General features: G+C 40.7%; 1 protein-coding gene across 8 annotated transcripts in view; it reads right to left on the bottom strand.

Annotated features, from left to right (window-relative positions):
- dnmt3ab (DNA (cytosine-5-)-methyltransferase 3 alpha b) overlaps positions 1-21928 on the bottom strand; it is a 571533-nt gene that overhangs the window by 178820 nt on the left and 370785 nt on the right. For all 8 annotated transcript variants that reach the window (XM_043676070.1, XM_043676107.1, XM_043676111.1 and 5 more), the window contains 2 exons: positions 13579-13767; positions 610-819 (listed from right to left, as the gene is read on the bottom strand). In XM_043676070.1, coding sequence (XP_043532005.1) covers positions 610-819; positions 13579-13767 — 399 coding nt within the window. The remainder of the gene's footprint in view (positions 1-609; positions 820-13578; positions 13768-21928) is intronic.

The raw sequence follows: 21928 nt of genomic DNA, 5'->3' as shown, positions 1-21928 counted from the left end.
CTCCCAATCCAATCCCACTCCCAGTCCCATTCCAGTCCCAGTCTTAATCTCAATCCCAGACCCATTCCAGTGCCAAGCCAATCCCAGTTCCAGTCCTATGCCATTCCCAATTTCAATCCCATGCCAGTCGCAGTCCCAATCCAGTCCCAGTCTAAATCTCAATCCCAGTCCCATTCCAGTCCCAGTCTAAATTCAATTGCACTCCCATTCCAGTGCCAAGCCAATCCCAGTCCCAGTCCCAGTCTCAATCCCATTCCAGTCCCAATCCAATCCCAGTCCCATTCCAGTCCCAGCCTAAATCTCAATCCCAGTCCAATCCCACTCCCAGTCTCAATCCCAGACCCATTCCAGCCCCTATCCAGTCCCAGTCTAAATCTCAATCCCAGTCCCATTCCAGTTCCAAGCCAATCCCAGTCCCAGTCCCATGCCATTCCCAATCTCAATCCCATGCCAGTCCCAGTCCAGACAAGTCCCAGTCCAAATCTCAATCCCAATCACAATCCCAGTTAGTATTACTCCATGAGCCATGCAGCACATGGTGATTGATCAGAGATGATGTAGAACGAGCTGGTCAATATCCAGCCGAGGATGAAACAAACATCCACTTACTTCATACTCTGCTTCCTCATCGATGAGTTTGGACACAGTTTTCTCAGCGGTTTCATTTGTGATGACTGTCGGTTCTGGACTTGCTGAAATGCTGGAAGGTGTTGGATCTGAGGACTGCTGTGAAATGATTGTGCTTGTTTCTTTCTCCTTCTGAGCTGGGCTCTCTTCCTGGGCATTCATCACAGCCACAAGTTTTGCCCTTTTCTCAGCCTGTGGATAGCAAAGGGATGGGACAAGGGGGAAGAGAGGACACATCTTAAAATAGGCTCGAAATACTTGAGGTTTTCAACAAATATCTGTACCATCTCTGAATAAATATACTTCATACTTCCTATTCTTTTAAAATTTTGTGCTTTCTAACGTAGTTCCTTTGTGAAATATTAAGACAACTTTCATGTAAAGCTTTTACCAAGTAAATTAGTTTGCTAAAAATATTAACTCTGATAATAAAAACATAAAAGAATTGCAGTTGCTATAAATCAAAAATAAAATAGCGATTGTTGGAAAAGCTCTGCACGTATGGAAAAAAATCAGAGTTAACATTTTGTGTTAGAACACCATTCTGAGGAAGGGTCGCTCGACCTGAAGCATTAACTCTGATTTCTCTCTACTGGTGCTGCCAGACCTATTGAGCTTTTCCAGCAATCTCTATTTTTGTTAACTCTGATAGTATTTGCCCGTGGTAGTTGTTCATTATGTAAAACTCAGTTTTCTGCAAACTGAGACATGATTGTGAGTAAAGCATTTCTTGTGTATTTAAAAATTCATTGAATTTAATGATGCATTTGCAAGAAGCAAGAGGTCAATCAGTTATGCCACACCGATTACGAAAACCACTTAAAGATGCCTACAGATGTCCAAAGGTCAAGTTAGTCTCATGTGTAGAAATTGCAAGTCGGCTAAACAACTCCAGGGCATGAGATTATTGTGTATTTACAGGTGGAAAGTTATATAGAGTATGGGAAAGCTCTGTGACTATGGAATTTGTATACCCTCATGTCAGTGAACACTGTACCAGATATGGGTCTGGATTTACGGTCCCCATCAAGGTGGGAGTTAAAAACCCTTTCATCAGGGCAGCCTGCCAGTACATCCTGCCCTGGGACTGTTGTTACCGTGGGAAGAGCACAGGCTAACCTGCCTGCACTGTGGCAGCTGTGAGTAAGGTCAAGAAAAGGAGGCTGACGGCAATGTTCCAGTGATTCTCCAAATTCCTGGCAGATGTAAAGGCTGTCCTGTCTTGCAGGATCTGCTTTCTATAAGGGCTACCTCCACTGCTTCACTGTACCCCAAGATTATTTTGAATTTCAATTTGAAAAGAGTTGGAGAGTCCCCAAGTGCCCACTCTCTTACTTACCTTACTTTGTGACCTGCTGCTTTTTTCACAGAGTTTTCTGATTTTCCTTCCAGCTTCAAGAGCTCAAACATTAATTGGACAGTAAAGCAGTCGCCACAGATGGGATATGAAAATCTCTGCCCCATGAAAATCAGAATGAGGGACTGCACCTTTCCTGGATATTGTTTCCACATGTTAAATCTGTCATGACCTTAGTTCCCCAGCTTATCTTAAGGATATGCCTTGCCTATAATGCAGATGAGGTGGACATTCAACTCTGGGGCGAGATTCAACTTTAGTCCAGCTCTGTAAGATCCAATACAGGAGACAGAAACACTGTGGTAATGTCACTAGACTGGAAATTCAGACACCAAAATTGGTGCTCTGGGGATAGCAATTCAGCAGCTGGTGGAAAATGAAAATAATGAATCATTCCAATAAATGAATCTGGAATTGGAAGGAGGCTCAGTAATGGTGACGATGAAATATCTGTCCTGAAAACAACAAATGCTGGAGATTACAACAGGTCAGACAGCATCCATGGAGAGACAGCAAGGCAACGTTTTGAGTCGAGATGAATCTTCATCAAAGGTCTCTCCATGGACACCATCTGACCCACTGTGATCCAAATTTACTGATGTCAACCATTGATAATATTAAGTGACAAAATTTATGTAGACTTTCTTCAGCCTATACCTTTGGGTTTCCATAAACATTCTCTTCCTTGTGTTTCAGTGCTAACACCCACAGCCACAATAGAACATAGAACTTAGAACATAGAAGAATACAGTGCAGTACAGGCCCTTTGGCCCTCGATGTTGCGCCGATCCAAGCCCACCTAACCTATACTAACCCACTATCCTCCATATACCTATCCAATGCCCGCTTAAATGCCCATAAAGAGGGAGAGTCCACCACTGCTACTGGCAAGGCATTCCATGAACTTACGACTCGCTGAGTGAAGAACCTACCCCAACTTCAGTCCTATATCTACCCCCCCTTAATTTAAAGCTATGCCCCCTCGTAATAGCTGACTCCATACGCGGCCGCACCAGAGTCTTATACAACTGCATCATGACCTCCGGACTCCGGAACTCAATTCCTCTACCGATAAAAGCCAGTACGCCATATGCCTTCCTCACCGCACTATTTACCTGGGTGGCAACTTTCAGAGATCTGTGTACATGGACACCAAGATCCCTCTGCTCATCCACACTACCAAGTATCCGACCATTAGCCCAGTACCCCATCTTTTTGTTATTCTTCCCAAAGTGAGTCACCTCACACTTAGCTACATTGTATTCCATTTGCCACCTTTCTGCCCAGCTCTGCAGCTTCTCTATATCTTGCTGTAACCTGCCACATCCTTCCTCACTGTCAACAACTCCTCTGACTTTCGTATCATCCGCAAACTTGCTTACCCAACCTTCTAACCCCTCTTCCAGGTCATTTATAAAAATGACAAACAGCAATGGTCCCAAAACAGATCCTTGCGGAACACCGCTAGTGACGGCACTCCATGAAGAAACTTTGCCATCAACTACTACCCTCTGTCTTCTTCCATCCAGCCAATTCCTAATCCAAACCTCCAACTCACCCTCAATGCCATATCTCCGTATTTTCTGCAGTAGCCTACCATGGGGAACCTTATCAAACGCCTTACTAAAATCCATATATACCACATCTACCGCTTTCCCCTCATCAACTTCCTTCGTCACCTTTTCAAAGAATTCAATAAGGTTTGTGAGGCACGACCTGCCCTTCACAAAACTAAAAAAAAATCACAATCCATGGCAAAAGGAATGTCATGTTGGAAAGGAGTGCGGAGTCGAGAGCAGGATGAGAATTTTAAGTCAACTGAAGAACTAGAGATATCCACAAGGCATTTTTTGAAATCAGTTTGTTAAAATGGCTACTAAATACTGTAATTACACAAAATATCCAGCAAAGCTGGAAATGAATGTAAAGCCTAAATGGAACCTTACTGAGAAAGAGATAATTTTTAAAACATTAAACTATATTTGCAGTCTACATAGTGTGCTGAAGTGAATTATTAATTTGTTTTTCTTCAAAATAAAGTATTACAATGAAGAATACCATACACACCCAATTCACGAAACACATGAGATTCCCTCAATTGTTATTTGGGACACAATATGCTCAAAAGGTGAAACAGCAGCAGGAAAATGGATCATTCCTGTAATTACTAGATGTATACATGTATAAAGGAGGCTAGTGGAATAACATTGCAATTTATTTATTTTTCAGGACTGTTTCATTATTCTGGTTTTGCATAGGGCATCTTTTTTTGATGAGTATGCTTCACTTGATCCAAATTTTCATGTAAACTGGTCACAAGGCCACAGTCAAACCACTAATAGCCTTGTTACCCTGATTCCCACGTAAGAACATTTTTCAATTTTCAGTTTATTTCTCGCCTTTAGGCACTGCCTCAGATTAGGTTAAGGTTCATCAGTACTGCCACACCTCACATTCTCACATCTATACTTTCTAACTGTCATTGGATAGAAATTCTGGACAGATGTTGTCCCACTCTATAGTCTAACATATTCCAGTATAGATCAGTTCAATTGCAAGTAACCAGGAATCAAAAGTGAAATGTTCGGGATCATTATGACTTGAATTCGCTTAAATCAGCCTCAGAAAAAGAAAATTGCAACATTTTATGATGTAACAATATGAGAAGTATTATTCTTTAATTGAGTGTTAATCTCTGAAAATGAGGCCCCCACACTTGATCTCATTAATGTGCACTAACGATTATTAAATTAGGCCAATGAGATAGTGATCACAAAGAAGATATTTGTGTAATATAAGGCCTCCTATTAAGAAGTAACACTATTAAATAATGTTGTGGGCTCTTGTGGAACAGTGGTCATTACCAGACCCCAGACCAGGAGGACTGGTTTCATGATCCACCTGTTCCAGAGGTGTGTAATAGCATCTCTGAACAGATTGATTAGATAAATAGGTTAAATTTTAAAAAAAACTTAATTTAAATAATGTTGTGGGCTCTTATGTAACAGTCGTCGTGTACCTACTTCCTAAACCACTATGCCTGGGTTCCTATCCTACCTGCTCCAAAGGGGTGTCATAACATCTCTGAACAGGTTAATGAGAAAATATTAAATAATGTTGAGAGAAATAGCTGAGGATTGACTGCACAATATTTATTGGAAACTTCTGAGCAATTCAAAAAGCAAAGTTCATACGATTGAGAGAATTCTAAATGAAACAAAATTATTTGGAATAGCAATTTTCTTTGAATGTAATTTAAAGTTTTGGTTTTAAAAGGGAGGTCTGTCAGGTAGATATTTCAATTTTACCTTTAACCTTCATATCATTAAGGATAACTTATCCATTTCTGCACAAAAGCTGCTTAGCTTGCTTAGAATGGTGCTGGAAAAGCACAGCAAGTCAGGCAGCATCCGAGGAACAGGAAAATCGACGTTTCAGGCAAAAGCCTTTCATCAGGTTTTGCCCGAAATGTTGATTTTCCTGTTCCTCGAATGCTGCCTGACGTGCTGTGTTTTTCCAGCACCATTCTAATCTTGACCGCAATCTCCAGCATCTGCAGTACCCACTACGGTCTGCTTGGCTTGTTATCTGTTACTATTGCTTTTTGTTTGAAACTATACACTAAAATTTTAGGTCATCATACTTTGTTACTCACTTCTCATGTTGATCGACAGAGCGTGTCTCTTATAGAACATAGAACATAACAGTGCAGTACAGGCGCTTCAGCCCTCGATGTTGCGCCGACCTGTCACACCAATCTGAAGCCCATCTAACCTACACTATTCCATGTACGTCCATATGCTTGTCCAACGACGACTTAAATTTACTTAAAGTTGGTGAATCTACTACTGTTGCAGGCAAAGCATTCCATACCCTTACTACTCTCTGAGTAAAGACACTAACTCTGACATCTGTCCTATATCTATCACCCCTCAATTTAAAGCTATGCCCCCTCGTGCTCGCTGTCACCATACTTGGAAAAAGGCTCTCTCTGTCCACCCTATCCAACCCTCTGATTATCTTACATTTTAGTTTTCACATTGTATGGTGAAAGGAACATTGAAAAATTCAATGTTGGTAATTCAACAGACGTTGGCAGTGTTGTTTGAAGAGAAATATTTTTGTGGGCAATAGGTATTTTAATTCTTTATATTTGTTTATATAACTGTGTCATCAGCAGTTAGGTTTTGAGTTAGTATTTCTCTGTCCAAAGTAATTATGACAGTGATCTGTCAGATAGCAGTGATTGCAAGATTGGAGGTAGATTTCTGTCCTGTGAAAATGCCTAAATTGCTATGCAAATTACATTCATAGCATCCAAAATTCACTGCATGAAGCTATCTTTCAGATGAACCATACATATTCAAGGGTTACATGAAAAACACAGGAAAGTGGATGTAAGGAGTGCTGTAGTAGCTATGATCCTATTGAATGGTGCAGCAGGCTTGAGGGGCCAAATGGCCTACACCTGTTCTATTTGTTATCTTATTATATTAATACTTACAGCTAAAAATAATCTAGTATTGAATTGCAGAGCCATGGATGGAGTTAATGAGCAATATAAAATCATAGAATCCAAACAGTGTGGAAGTAGGCATTCGGCCCATCGTGTCCACGCCAACCCTCCAAGAGCATCCCACCTAGACCCATCCCCCTTTCCTGTAACCCTGTATTTCCCATGGCTAACCCTAGACTGCACATCCCTGGAAACTATGGACAATTTAGCATGGCCAATCCACCGAACCTGCACATCTTTGGACTGTGGGAGGAAACCCACGCAAACATGGGGAGAATGTGCAAACTTCACACAGACAGCTGCCTGAGGGTGGAATCAAACCCAGGTTCCTGAAGCTGTGAGGCAGCAGTACTAAAATGTTAAGGAATGGTGGAATTTTTAAAAGCTCTGAAATTTTGTTCTTAATGCTTTTTGTACAGTTGATTGAATTATACCTATGCAATTAATTTTCTGGCAAAAATTACTCTTGCTGAATTTATCATAAGGAGTTATCCTGACTGGAATAAGGTAGGAAGTGTAAAGATTAAGGGAATAAAGTTTAATCTTCACCATCTAAGCAGAATTTAGGCAGGACAGATTACCCACCAATTGTAGAACCACCTAAGGTTCATATAAACTGACATTGTTTTCATCATAGTGATATACACAATCTCCTATGAGGTGGTAGAAAGGACAAAAGACGAAAATAAATTGAGAACAAGGCAGCATGTGAAATTGGCAGTCCCGCTCATGGAGAGGATTAAGACCAACACCCATAGTTTGGGACAAGGTACTTGATTTTTTTTTAGAATTTCTATGGAATTTGATCAGGGCTAAATTTGATAGCTTTGCTCCCCAACCTTGAGGAGAGATATAGTTGTATTTGAGGCAGTTCAGGGGACATTCACTCAAATGATTCCAGAAGTGATGAGTTTGACTTATGAAGACAGATTTAGCATTTTTTGTCTTTATTCTCTAGAATTTAGAAGGGTGAGGGGAAATCTAATTGAGGTCCATAAAGTGCTAAAGGGATTGACAAAGTAGATGCAGGAAGGATGTTTCCTCCTATGGGGCAATCTAGAATGAGAGGTCACAGTTTTAGGATAAAGGTTAACACATCTAAAACAGAGATGAGGAGAAAATAATTCCCACAAAAGATCATGATTCTGTGGAATTCACTACCCCAAAGTGTGGTGGATGCTGGAACATTGAATAAATTTAAGGAGGAGACTTTTCATTAGTAATGGGTTGAAAGATTATCGAGAGGGGCCGGGGTGAGGCTGACATGAGCCCAGCCATGATTATATTGAACGGTGCAGCAGTCTTGATGGGCTCAACAGTGCGATTTTTGAAATTTATAGCTCAAATCGAGGTTCAGGTTGTAAGTTTGCACACTGAGCTGGAAGGCTTGTTTTCAGACGTTTCGTCACCATGCTAGGTAACATCATCAGTGAGCCTCCGGTGAAGCATTGTGTTCTGTTCTGCTTTCTATTTATCTGTCTTGGTCTCTTAAGGTGGGTGATATTATTCCAGTTCTTTTTCAAAGGGATTGGTAAATGGGGTCCAAATCAATGTGTTTATTGATGGAGTTCCAGTTTGAATGCCAGGTCTCTAGGAATTCCCTTGCATGTCTCTGTCTTAGCCTGTCCTAGGATGGATGTGTTATCCCAGTCAAAGTGGTGTCCCACAACTATGGGCACGTGGACAAAAAGGTCTTCTTAGCAACATTAGAATCAACCCTGAAAGGCTTCAGACTCACAGAAGAAGCCCAGCAGACCATCAGACAGACAGTTGCACAAACACTAAGCAGGAAGAAGGAAGGGAACATTCTCAGCACACAGGAAAGGAAAGCCCTCGAAGGACTCAGAAAAGACAGAAACATTGTAATCCTACCTGCAGACAAAAGGTGCATGACAGTCATCCTAAAAGAATACAATGTATTGAAAAGGCGAACTCACTGCTTGCAGATACTGACACTTGCCAACAGGTGGCGATAGACCCAACTCCACAACTAGAAAACTGTGTCACAGCCACATTGAAGAAACTTCATAAATCAGGACAAATTAACCTGACAGATGTCCAAAAAAAAACATATGTATCCAATACACCCTGCTTCCACGGACTACCTGAAGTACAAAAACCAGGCCTCCCCCTCAGACACATATTCTCACTCCTTGGCACACTGACATACAGACTAGCTAAGGAACTCCACTGAAAACTGAAACACCTCACTGATGACTCATGCTATTCCATTCACTCCACCCAAGAATTCAAAGGATAAAAGAGGACCAAATAATGGTCTCCTTTGATGTAACAGCCCTATTCACATCAATTAACATCAGCCTGACCAAAGAAACACTGACCGCACCATTAGAGAAACCAAGGACACAAACACCAGACAGCACCAACAAGTACAGCATCCTCAAGCTCGTAGACCTGTGCCTCACTACCCAATTCACCTTCAATGACAAGACCTACAAACAAATCAACAGGATACCCAGGGGATCACCAATATCAGGCTTCTTAGCAGACACAGTAATGTAGAGACTCAAACAAACAGCCCTCCCCACTATCCAACCCAGACTTTGGGTCCGCTACATGGATGACACCATTGTCATCACAAAACAGAACAAATTAGAGGAAACCACAACATCATCAACAATATCCTCACTGGCATGCAATTCACAAAAGAGGAAGAGAACAACAACAGGCTCCCCTTCCTCGATGTCACAGTGGAATGAACAGTTAATGTAGAACTTCAGACCAGTGTCTACAGGAAACCAACACACACAGACCAGATACTTAACAACAGAAGCAATCATCCCAACACCCACAAACAGAGCTGCTCCAGGACATTATTTAAACTGGCCACAACACACTGCAGCACCCAGGGACTACGAGCAGCAAAAGAAAAATACCTATACAGCGTATCCAAGAAGAATGGGTACCCGACAAACACAGTCCACCGATTCCTAAGCAACAAACCCAAACAAGCAGGCACAACATGTCCAGAAACCCCAGCCACTCTCCCCTACATCAAAGACATCTCTGAAATAACTGCCAGACTACTCAGACCCCTTGGCATCATGGTAGCCCACAAACCTATCAACACATTAAACAGCTATTGATGAACGTAAATGACCCAATACCAACAACCAGCAAAACGAATGTCATTTACAAAATCCCATGCAAGGACTGTAACAACACCACATTGGACAGACAGGCAGAAAACTAGCCACCAGGATAGATAAACACCAACTAGCCACCAAATGACATGACCCACTATCACTAGTATCCTTACATACAGACGCAGAAGGAGACCACTTCGACTGGGACAACACATCCATCCTAGGCCAGGCTCAACAAAGGCACACACTGGAATTCCTAGAGGCCTGGCATTCAAACCAGAACTCCATCAATAAACACATCGCTTTGGACCCTATTTACCAACCTCTGAGAAAAAGAACCAGAAATGATATCATCCACCTTAACAGACCAAGACACATAAATAGCAAGCGGGACAGAACATCAGCACTTCATTGGGGGCTCACTGATGATGTTATCTGGCATGGTGATGAGACATCTGAAAAAAACCTTCCAGCTCTGCGAGCAAACTTACAGCCTGGGCTGAAAAGTCTCCTCCAGCTCTTAGTTCTTATGTTTTTCTGGGTGGCACTGGTCATGGGTGTGAGAATGGCAACACATGATTAATCCGTACCTAATGACTGCCTTACAGGCAACATACCAGCTTCATGCTGCCTGTTTATTTCAATGATCCCTGTGTCTAGCCAGCACTAGCTGCACTGTTCATTGGGTGGGTACATTGGCAGAAGGCCCAGCTTGCTCGCTACAGTTAAATCTATTCTTCACAGAGTGAAAGATAGTCTGCACCATTTAAAGTGAAGATGCAATGTGATTGAAGCAGGTTCGTGTTCACGGTACAAAAGCCTGTGACCTGAGAAAGATTAAAAAATGGTCCAATGGGAGTCAGCGGGTCCTTGCAGCAAAGAAAGAGGTGGAAAGAAACTGAGTATGTGGAAGGTGCAGGAACCATGTCCCAAAGAGAAATTGAGGCAGGATGAATACTTAATAACTTTGAAGAACTAGTTTTGGTAAAATCCAGTCCAAATAATAGCTTGTACTATCTGTCACAAAGAAAGCAAATTATCAAAAGTAACAAGAATTTTAATTTATGGAACAGTTCTGTGCACATTTCTACTGTTTGCTAAAGACCAAATGAACTGACATGTAATACACAGATTTGCTGAACCTACAATTCAAACATCGAGCCTCTTACCAGCGGCAAATATTAAAAATTTAGAAAAGCAGACCACTGATATTCTTAGAGTGAACAGAAAATCTAACAAGGCCCACTAACCTCCCCTATAGTACAGTCTAAAGAGAAGGCGTCATAATATGGAGAAAATAATCCTGGAGACAAATAACTCAATAATGAATCGAACTAAAACAGAACAAATATTCAGCAGGTCACTTTCAGTTATTGCAACATTATATTAGTATGTGTCAAATTACCCTGATACTGTCCTGTTACCCAGATGTCCTTATATAAGGTATGATTTATCTGGTTGGCATGTAAAACAGTATTTTTCACTGTATCTTAGTACATGTGATGATAATAAATCAAATCAAAGTCAAAACAATTTTCAGATGTTGTGCGCTACATGATTAGTGTTTTATAATGGTGATGTAAAAGACTCCAACAGAAACTTTCCCACAATCAGACTAAAATTTATTATTGAATGAAATATAATGATCGAGGTGGAATTCAATTGTGAGATCTTGCAACTACATATTCACTAAAATTGAGTAACAAAATAATATTTAGCCACTAGGTGGAGATAAAGTTACATATATTGAATGTTGAGCCAATTTAAAAGTATTTTTGAAACTGTGCAATTTTTTTTAAAAAAGGATGTATTGTGCTGATTATTGAAAGGGATTTTTAAAAATGTTATGATTACTTATTTGAATAAAAGCAAAATACTCTGGATGTTGGAAATCTGAATTAAACACAGAATGCTGGAGAAACTCAGCAGGTATGACAGAGTCTGAAGAAGATTCATTCCAGAGTTGATGACGATTTAACTCTGTTTCTCTCTCATGTTGGGCCTGTAGAATTCCTGCAGCATTCTATGTGTCTGTTGAAGTTTACATATGCTGGCCCAGCACTCAAGACATGTTTCCAGTTCTGCAGAACAGTGGAAATGGGGGTCTGTGGTGGTGGTGGTGGTGGTGGTGGTGAGGGTGGGGGGGGGGGGGAGGCGGTGAGTCTGGGGGGAAGAGGGAGAGAAAGACAGTGCCAGAAGTGATGTGGTGAGGAGTGGAGAAAATCAACTCAGAAAAGTGACCGCTGATGTAACAAACTCAAACATTGTACTGTTCTGTGTTTGTCCTCTCAATCCTCTGGTTATCTGGCATACAATGTACTGTGTTTTGAACCATGAGGCTCCTGATCACTCTCCTGATTGTTGGAGAAGGCATGGAATGGGGGATGAAGGAAGGCTGGGAGGATAAAACAATACGTGTTCAAAATATATCAAATCTGTAATCACTCTATGCTTTGCTTTGTTCTGCGTTGATTTATTTTTTTGAGAGCCAGATAGAATATTCCTGGAAGATTTATTATTTTCACTCACAGTAACCACATAAATAATGCAAAAACACTGTCATATAAAGAATGATTTTACATATTCAAGCAGATAAGAATTCTTATGGTTCATGTGAAAAATAAAATTGTAAGTGCATCCGTCTTCACCATTTCAACTGACACCATATGTACAAATTAAATCAAGCAGCTTACCATTTCCCCCAGCAAAGGAAATCTTTACTAAATTTCACTTATTGCTACAGAGAGTGGTCTGAGAAATATTCATTAATGGCATGATATTTGGAAAGTGGTCATGGATTTAACGGCACAACACAGCTAAACTTCATCACCTCATTAACATCCTTGGAAACCGTACTAAACAGTGAACTAAAAGGCCATACTGAATCAACAGTGTGAACTTTCTGAGGATACAAGCTAAAGTAATGCCAGCATCATGTAGAGAATACTCTACATTGTGAATGGCCAATCCTTTCCCAAACAGAGAATGCTTGGTGCCCTCAATGGAAGGTGGCAATGTGGAAAAGTAATCCACTCACTGACGAACACGTCTTACCTTGAAATTTCCAAAATCTCCTGAAAGCCCATGAAAAAGAACTACCAGTTCTATCAATGACCCCATTTGTGCTGCCTTTGCTTTTTCTTTCTCTGATCTCTTTTCTCACCTCACGAGTTTTCTTTCCTCAATGCTGATATTGCTGAGTCATTACTGAGCTATATCTAACTGTGAGTCGAGCTCGTGAGAATCAGCGGTGTTCTGTGATAATGGCAATAACAGCAGAGCTGTAACCTGCCCTCACACCAGTTTAGAACATTCACAGCAATGTCTCTGGATTGCATATATAGGTGGGAACCATAATTCATTCTACCTTCCTCAACGGTCAATATGGTCAATTGAAGTTGCCTTTACCACAATCTGGATGGGATCACCTAACTCTTCACTGACAGTGGATTGAACCTTTCCTCTCTGTTCAGCTCAGCCTGGCTCTGGTAACTTTACTAAACCAACTGGAGAAATTGCTTACATCTGTCTAATCGGACAATTCAAATCTACCGAAAGGGTTAATTCCCAAAACCCAACCAAATTCCAACATGTTCTTGGTTAGAGCGGCACTCCCTGGGAGCACTGCTCAGGAGTTGCTGGCCAACACTGCTCAGGTTATGGATGAGATTCCCTGATTAAAATTTCCTAAGACAGACACGATACCTTGAGTTTCTGGTTACGGAGTTAGTCTATTGGTTCCTAACCAATACCTGCTGCTACTATGTTCAGTCATTCAATTAGTGACAGAAAGATGGTATGCTTAGTAACAAGATTATAACATCATTAAGGTATCTCTGGGCAACAGAAATGTCCTGTGATATCCACAGAAATTCCTCGGATTACTCTATGCATCCCTGCCTTATGTGCTGGGGGACAAAATTATTTACTGAAACATGTAACCCAGTAGTGTAATGGTTTAGACACTGTACCTCAGTCTGGGGGAGGGGGTGAAGATTCCCACTTCGGGGAAAATATGATATTCTTTCCATCTCACCCCACGGTAAGAGTGCTTCCTCTTGGCTAAGCAATGTAGTGGCATTCAAATGAGAAGCATCAGTGGGGTCTGCAGCCTTTTTACTCACCCTCCTACCGGGAGAAGGATACATGGAGGTGAGAGACTAAAGTGAAGGAATAAGAAGACAAAAACAGGAAAAATATAAGTAAATGAAAAGAACACCCATTATGGAACGGGGACAACATTAATAAATTCTCGCTGTTTCTTACCTACAATTGTCGATAAATATAAACTGGCACAAGTAGAAATGGTATCATTGAGACATCATCTTTTGGAGCTGCACTGCTTTGCAGGAGGCAAGCAGCCAACTAACCTATCTTCACCTCGCTTCAATCTGACCTTTGGAGAGACCACCTCCATGTTCTTTAAAATACGAACCATTGTGTAATGTACCACTTCAGCTGATCTTTTAGTCAAAATATTAATCATTTGGTTAGGCCGTGGAATAGAAGAGAATTTTCCAACACTTCTGTAATGTTGTTGCACCACTTAAAAGGAAAACATTTAATGCTTTAGGTTATTGTCATTTGAGCTCTGAGATTAAACCTGTACTGATATAGAGAGTTTACCTGGTGCTGTGAGGGCTAGCCTATGAGGCATGATGGAGGATAGAGACGGAAGTAATTAAATGAAGTGGCTGGTGCTTTGTGCACATGTAGCATGTCTAACACTTGTTCATAGTAAAATCCCATGATTCAAACCACAGCAATGTAACATCACCTTTTTATTACTAATCCATCTTTCTTATCAGGGATCATCCTGATTACCAAGTTGTGGTGTCATAATTGATTAGTTGGTTGATGTACTCTCTTCCTGAACAGAGACTGGTGAAGTGTGTAATCACTAGAGCTGCACTAAGGCATGCAGTTTACCTTAATAATTGTTTTGATCGCATTTAAGAATATCTTCATTCATAAAGATACGATGTGTAGCACATTGTCTTTGTAACATAAACATCCGAGTACTGATTCCTTCAGTAAAACTGAAATCATGCCAAAGATTCCAGGTGATGATACAATCTTTGCATGACTTCTATATAAAGATTTGACAACTTTAGGTTTTAAACAATAATTTGAAATTGAAAAAAAATTTTTTTGTAATGTGAAGTATCTTTTGATAGAGTACTTACTGCCTTTCCAGAAGGGCAGTAAAATGATACTCTTTGTATCATATGATTTAAATAATGATAACCATAAACGTGCTGAAATGCAACACATTAGTATTGCACAAGCTTATCAGAATGAATTAAGTCACATATGACTTTTTTTCCTACAAACAGACTGGTGGGCAGTTTGTTCAACTAACCACAAAATTAAGTTTCTATTTTGGATGCATGTGCATTCAAGGGTGTCCATGCTTGTGGGCGAAACATCAATAATGGTTTGAACACATGATCTGTGTGGATGAAATCCATCACAATAAATCCTAACAGAATTAAACAATTACATTTAAACTTGACCTCAACGCACAGGGGTTAGTCAGAATGATCAATGTGAAAGTTTTCTGTATTTGTACAGTGCATGGATTTCAGGAATTCATGACATGCACAACAAATAGGTTAGGCTATCTGCAGCAGCCCAAATTTGGAATATCTACCCAACTATGTTACTGTATGCTTGGAAGGAATCTGGAAAAATATTCTTTCAACTATTATCATGTGACTCTGAAACCGCAGAACTGATCTGATTGCAACTATTCATTCCTTTCTTGTCCAGCCTGCTCATATTTACATGTGACATATCGGCTTTAACAGTTTCTGATTTCCTGCCTCCGCTCTCTCTTTTGCATTCTGGACACCACCAGCCCGCACCCCCGCCATTTCTGGCTCATGTCAACAATACCTTCCCCATCCACATTCCTGCATTTGGCTGAACTTGTTCTCGTATTGAATAACTTTGACAACACTCTCCAGAATGGTATAGCTACAGGAACCACTTGGATTCCAGCTACACTTGATATTTTCTGAAATACGTGGAAGATTCTTTCTTCCTGTCCAACTCAAGTTCTATCCTTCCTTTACGACAATGAGATTCTTTATTTGCTTGCCAAGTATTCACAGTAAGCCTACTTACTCCTGTAGCCACCATAACTCTACTTCCTCTTACCCACTTCCTATAATTATCTTATTCATTCTTCTAGTATCTTGGTTTCAGTCACATCTGTTCTAACAGACCAGATTCCTTATTATTGCTTCAGACACATTTTCCTTTTTCTCAAGTGAAGATTCCATTCCACTGTGATTGATAATCTTATCAAACAAGTTTTGAACATCCATTCTCATCAGCTGCACTGTCTTCATCCATCTCCTCTGATATTGCATGAAGAAACTCAAACAGGTCAGTCAAGTACAAAGACAGAAATTGCTGGAGGAACTCAGCAGGTCTGGCAGTTTCTTTGCAGAGAGAAAGCAGAGTTAACATTTTGGGTCCAGTAATCTTCTTCTGAGCTGAAGAGTTTGAAACATTAATTCTGTTTCTCTGCCCACAGATATTGCCATCTCCAGCACTTTCTGCTTTAGTTTCAGATTTCCAGCATCCACAGTTTTTAAAAAAATTTAGCTAAGTATAATCTGCCTTGAACAAATCCATACTAATTCTCTTTACTATCCATTTTTGTCAAAGTGACTGCTGATTTTCCCCAAGATTATTACTTCGAGAAGCTTCCCCACCTCCAACATTAACTGGCAAAATTGTTTGCCATTTGAATCCCTTGGAAGGCTTTTCATTGTGATAGGCATATTGAATGGGTGTTCAGCAGAAGAATGGGTGTACAGGCAATAGAACATGGAACATAGAACATGACACAGCAGTACTGGTCCTTCGGCCCTCGATGTTGCGCTGACCTGGGGAACCAATCTGAAGCCCACCTAATCTATACCATTCCATCTTCATCCATATTTTTATCCAATTACCACTTTAAATGCCCTTAAAGTTGGCGAGTCTACTACTGTTGCAGGCAGGGAATTCCACTCCCCTACTACTCTCTGAGTAAAGACAATTCCTCTGACATCTCTCCTATATCTATCACCCCTCAATTTAAAGCTATGTCCCCTCGTGCTAGCCATCACCATCCAAGGAAAGAAGTTCTCCCTGTCCACCCTATCTAACCCTCTGATTATCTTATACATCTCAATTAAGTCACCTTTCGACATTCTTCTCTCTAATGAAAACTGCCTCAAGTCCCTCAGCCTTCCCTCATAAGACCTTCCTTCCATACCAGGCAACATCCTAGTAAGTCTCCTCCGAACACTTTCCAAGCTTCCACATACTTCCTATAATGCGGTGACCAGCACTGTACGCAATACTCCAAGTGCGACCATGCCAGAGTTTTGTACAGCTGCAACATGACATCATGACTCCAAAACTCTATCCCTCTACCAATAAAAGCTAACACACCATATGCCTTCTTAACAACACTATCAACGTGGGTGGCAACTTTCAGGTACGTGGACACCGAGGTCTCTCTGCTCATCTACACTACCAAGAATCTTACCAATAGCTCAGTACTCTTTATTCCTGTTGCTCCTTCCAAAGTGAATCCCCTCACACTTTTTCAATTAACCTCCATTTGCCACCTCTCAACCCAGCTCTGCAGCTTATCTATGTCCCTCCGTAACCTGCAACATCCTTCGTCACTATCCACAACTCGACCGACCCTCATGTCAACCTCAAATTTACTAGCCCATCCTTCTATGCCCACATCCAGATCATGTACAAAAATGACAAACAGCAGTGGCCCCAAATCAGGTCCTTGTGGTACATCACGAGTAATTGAACTCCAGGATGAACATTTCCCATCAACCTCCACCCTCTGTCTTCTTTCAGCTAGCCAATTTCTGATCCAAACCACTAAATCACCCTCAATCCAATGTCTCCGTATTTTGTGCAGTAGCCGACCATGGGAAACCTTATCAAAGCCTTACTGAAATCCATATACACCACAACAAATGCTCTATCCTCATCTACTTGTTGGCCACCTTCTCAAAGAACTCAATCAAGTTTGTGAGGCATGACCTACCCTTCACAAAACCGTGTTGACTATTCCTCATCAACTTATTCCTTTCTAGATGATTATAAATCCTATCTCTTGTAACCTTTTCCAACACTTTACACACAACCGAAGTAAGGCTCACTGGTCTATAATTATCAGGGTTGTCTCTACTCTCCTTCTTCACTGGTCTATAATTATCAGGGTTGTCTCTACTCTCCTTCTTGAACAGGGGGACAACATTTGCAATTCTCCAGTTTTCTGGCACTATTCCTGTAGACAATGATAACATAAGGATCAAAGCCAAAGGCTCTGCAATCTCCTCCTGGCTTCCTAGAGAATCCGAGGATAAATCCCATCTGGCCCAGGGGACTTATCTATTTTCGCACTTTCCAGAATTGCTAACACCTCCTCCTTGTGACCCTCAATCCCATTGAGCCTGTATCTCAGTATTCTCCTTGACAACATTGTCTTTTTCTAGTAGGAATACTGATGAAAAATATTCATTTAGTGCTTCCCCTATCTCCTTGCGCTTCATGCACAACTTTCTACTCTGTCCTTGATTGGCTCTAATCTTACTCTATTCATTCTTTTATTCCTGATATACCTATAAATGTAATAACTGAACTATACTATCTTGTTAAAGTTTACTACTAGCCTACAGTCAATGTGAAACATAATGACAGTCAATATTTACTGAATACAACCAAACGCAAATTCGATTTTTTTTTAGATAGTCTCATCTTGCCAGATACATTGAGGTTTGCAATTGTTTATACTGGATCTATGTATCTCAGTTAATGCAAGTAATTAAAATTGTATTGCCCCTCGCAGCTCCACCCCCCCCCCCCCCCCCCCCCCCGCCCCCGCCCCCTGGGGAGGATGACATTGAAGGTTAAATAAGATAATGTGTAATGCACCCACATTATACATTAGCAACTTCGGTTCATCAGTTGGGTACCATGCTAGTCATACACACTGCTGTCCCCTTGTCTTAGTTTATTTTTCTTGCTTTTTTCTTATCTTAATGCAAAAGTTGCTATTAATTGAAAATCAGTTTAGAACATTTACAACAGCTTAACGTTTCTCCAGGTGTGATTTTTAAATACACACATTCCATCAATTTGACAGTTTTCAGAAACTTCTTACTAGTGTTCCTGTTGAACAAGTTCCTAACTGCAGGCAGGAACTAAGCCAGGAGTATTACTTTTTAAAGTGTCCAACCTCAGAAAACAAATGAACCGAGTTCCCAGCTGTTTTGAGTAGAATCACTGGCCTATTTCGGACTATTCATAGGAGGGATGTTGAAGTGCACAGATAGTGTCCCTGTCTCTGAACGAGGAGGCCTGGGCTCAAAGCTCATCGACTTGAAAGGTGTATAATAACCCCCCTGAATATGCTGATTCGCATTTGTTCCTGTAGCACAGTGAAGGTGTCCCTGTCGCTTGGCCAGAAGAGATGGGTTCAAGTCTCACTTGCTTCAAATGTGCATCATAAGAGATCCGAACAGACTGATTAAACATATTCAGGACTATTTGTTGGAGGGCTCTATGGCACAGTGGTAGTATCCTACCTCTGGACTGAGAGGCCCAGATTCAAGACCCACCTATTCCTGAGGTCTATAACAGCATCTCTGAACAGGCTGAAAATATGCAGGACTATTCAAAAATTGACTGGACCAGACTTCATTTGGGCAGACTTTGTAGTATTCACCAAGCACTTGGCTCTTAGATGATTGTTAATTTCTGAACTCATGGTGGCACCTTCTCTGCTGAAAACGCTAATGATGAGTTTGCATTTTGCACCTAAAGTCACCTTGCAGTTTGTAAATTGTCCGTTCAAAAATAATGCAAGTTACTCTGCTCTGAGACCAGTAAGTTTACTATTAAATTTTTTATATGGTATACTTATTTATTTCAAAGTTAGACAGGTAAGAGGAGAATTGGGTAGCAATATTGAAATGTTTAATTCTATAGCATTATTATCTTTCTCTTAGGTAAAGAGTAAAATTGCCAAATAAAAATATTCATTTGAAGCAGATCCATATATTTGTTTAGTGGAATAGTTATCAGAGTGGTTATGATTAACTGGCAAACTCCAGTAAATATTAATGCTTGGAGAACTCTTTCAATGCAGAACCGTATGTTAATTGGTGATTAATTACTATTTGCAGAAAGTGTTGAATTGAAACTGAGGTAAAATTAGATTGGAACAAAAATATTGCATTATTTTTGAACGGACAATTTACAAAACGCAAGGTGACTGTAGGTGCAAAATGCAAACTCATCATTAGCGTCTTCAGCAGAGAAGGTGCCACCATGAGTTCAGAAATTAACAATCATCTAAGCAATTATATCGAGGCTGTTTCTGCTCAAGACTGATCTGTAGCATATCACAGATTGAAATTGTGACTTAAAGCTGAAGTCTGCTGAGGACAAATATTGTTGCCATAAATTTGTAGAATTTTGCAGCACTGAAAGAGGCCATTTGACCCATTGTGTCTGTACCGGCCCCTGAAAGAGCAACCCAGCTATTCCCACTCTCCAGCCCTATCTCCATAACTCTCTAACTTCATCACTTTCAAATATATATCCAGCTCTCCTTTGGAATCATCTCCATCATTCTCCCAGTCAGGCGCATTCCAAATCCTAACAACTCTCTGGTTAAAGAAGTTTCTCCTCATCTCCCTCCTAGCTCTCTTGCTAACAATCTGTAATTGTGTTTCCTACTTCCTGACATACCAACCAGTGGAAACAGAATATCCTTCTTCACTCTGTCAATGAGGTCACCTCATAAGCTACTTTGCTCCAAGGAAAATAAGCCCACTTTTTCTAAACTTTCCTTATCTAAAGGCCCTCAGTCCTGGTATCATTCTCGTAAATCTCCCTTGCATTCTCTCCAGGGCTTTAACATCCTTCTCTATATAAGGTGCCCGGAACTGAACACAATGCTCCAAAAATGGTCTAGCCGATAGGGGTGTAGCATCACTTCCTTGCTTTTATACTCCATGCCTCTATTTATCAACTCAAGGATCCTACAAGCCTCTTAACAACTGTTCCAACTTGCCTGGCCACCTTCAGAGAATCATGCATGTCAACCCAAGGTCCCTCACAGTTGTATCATTGAGCCTGGATTGTCTCTCTGCATTTCTTCTATTGAAATGCATTGCCTCACATTTTTCTGCATTAAAATTCATCTGCCAGGTGTCTGCTCATTTCACCGACTTGTTAATGTCCCTCTGAAGTCATTCAGCATCATCCTCACTATTCACTATTCTCCCGAGCGTAGTGTCATCTGCAAATTTAGAGATTATGCCTTTCTCCAAATCGTTTATATAAATCAGAAAAAAATAAGGCTCCAAGGATCAGTCCCAAGGGAAGGCTACTGTCAAATCATTTCCAATCTGAGAAATGCCCATCTATACCTATTCTCTCTTTCCTATCTTTTAGCCAACTTAGCCAGACTCGAATTCCTGACAGTCCCACCAATGACTTCTGAATGGTCTCTGGACTGAAACATTACCTGTGTTTCTCTCTGCACAGATGCTGCCAGACCTACTGAGTTTCTCCAGCACTTTCTGTTTTTGTTTTAGTTCCACCACAACAGTGCACAAACAATTCCAGAAAAAGTAAAGTTCTCACAGTGTATTCTCAGTGTTTGGAGAAATGATGTTAAAAATCCACACAAAACCAGGTTATAGTCCAACAGGTTTATTTGGAAGCAGTAGCTTTCAGAGCGCTGCTTCTTCATCAGGTGCTTCATCAGAAGGAGCAGCGCTCCAAAAGCTAGTGCTTCTAAATAAACCTGGTGTTGTGTGATTTTTCACTTTGTACACCCCAGTCCAACACCAGCATCTCCAAATCATGGAGAAATGACGTATGCTCTCCCTGGTTCAGGAGGCTCTATCAAAATTTTCATTATATTCTCATCAAATAGTACTGCATGGGAAAAGATGTTGACAGATAACATTTTGTGAAACTTGTCCCCAGCTGTTTTGAGTAGGATCCCTGGTCTATTTCAGGACCACTCAAAAATTTATTGGAGCAGATCTCGTTTGGGCAGTGAACCATAATTTAAATTGAAATGTTGTCAAACTATTCCCCGTTCCCAGTGTAAGAAGGCAGTGGGCAGATGGAAGCTGTCTCTAATGCGTCTTCATGAGGAAAAGCACAAAGTAAAATCAGAGGGAATTTTTTGGAGTCAATTAACTTACTCAAGAGTAAATGGGTGATGATATATATTTGCTTGAAGTGTTTATGTTTCAAATCATGTGCTTT

The sequence above is a fragment of the Chiloscyllium plagiosum genome, chromosome 3 (assembly GCF_004010195.1).
Source record: "Chiloscyllium plagiosum isolate BGI_BamShark_2017 chromosome 3, ASM401019v2, whole genome shotgun sequence".
NCBI lineage: Eukaryota > Metazoa > Chordata > Chondrichthyes > Orectolobiformes > Hemiscylliidae > Chiloscyllium > Chiloscyllium plagiosum.
The sequence above is the reverse complement of the archived record's forward strand: the minus strand, read 5'-3'. Positions and strand labels throughout refer to the sequence as shown.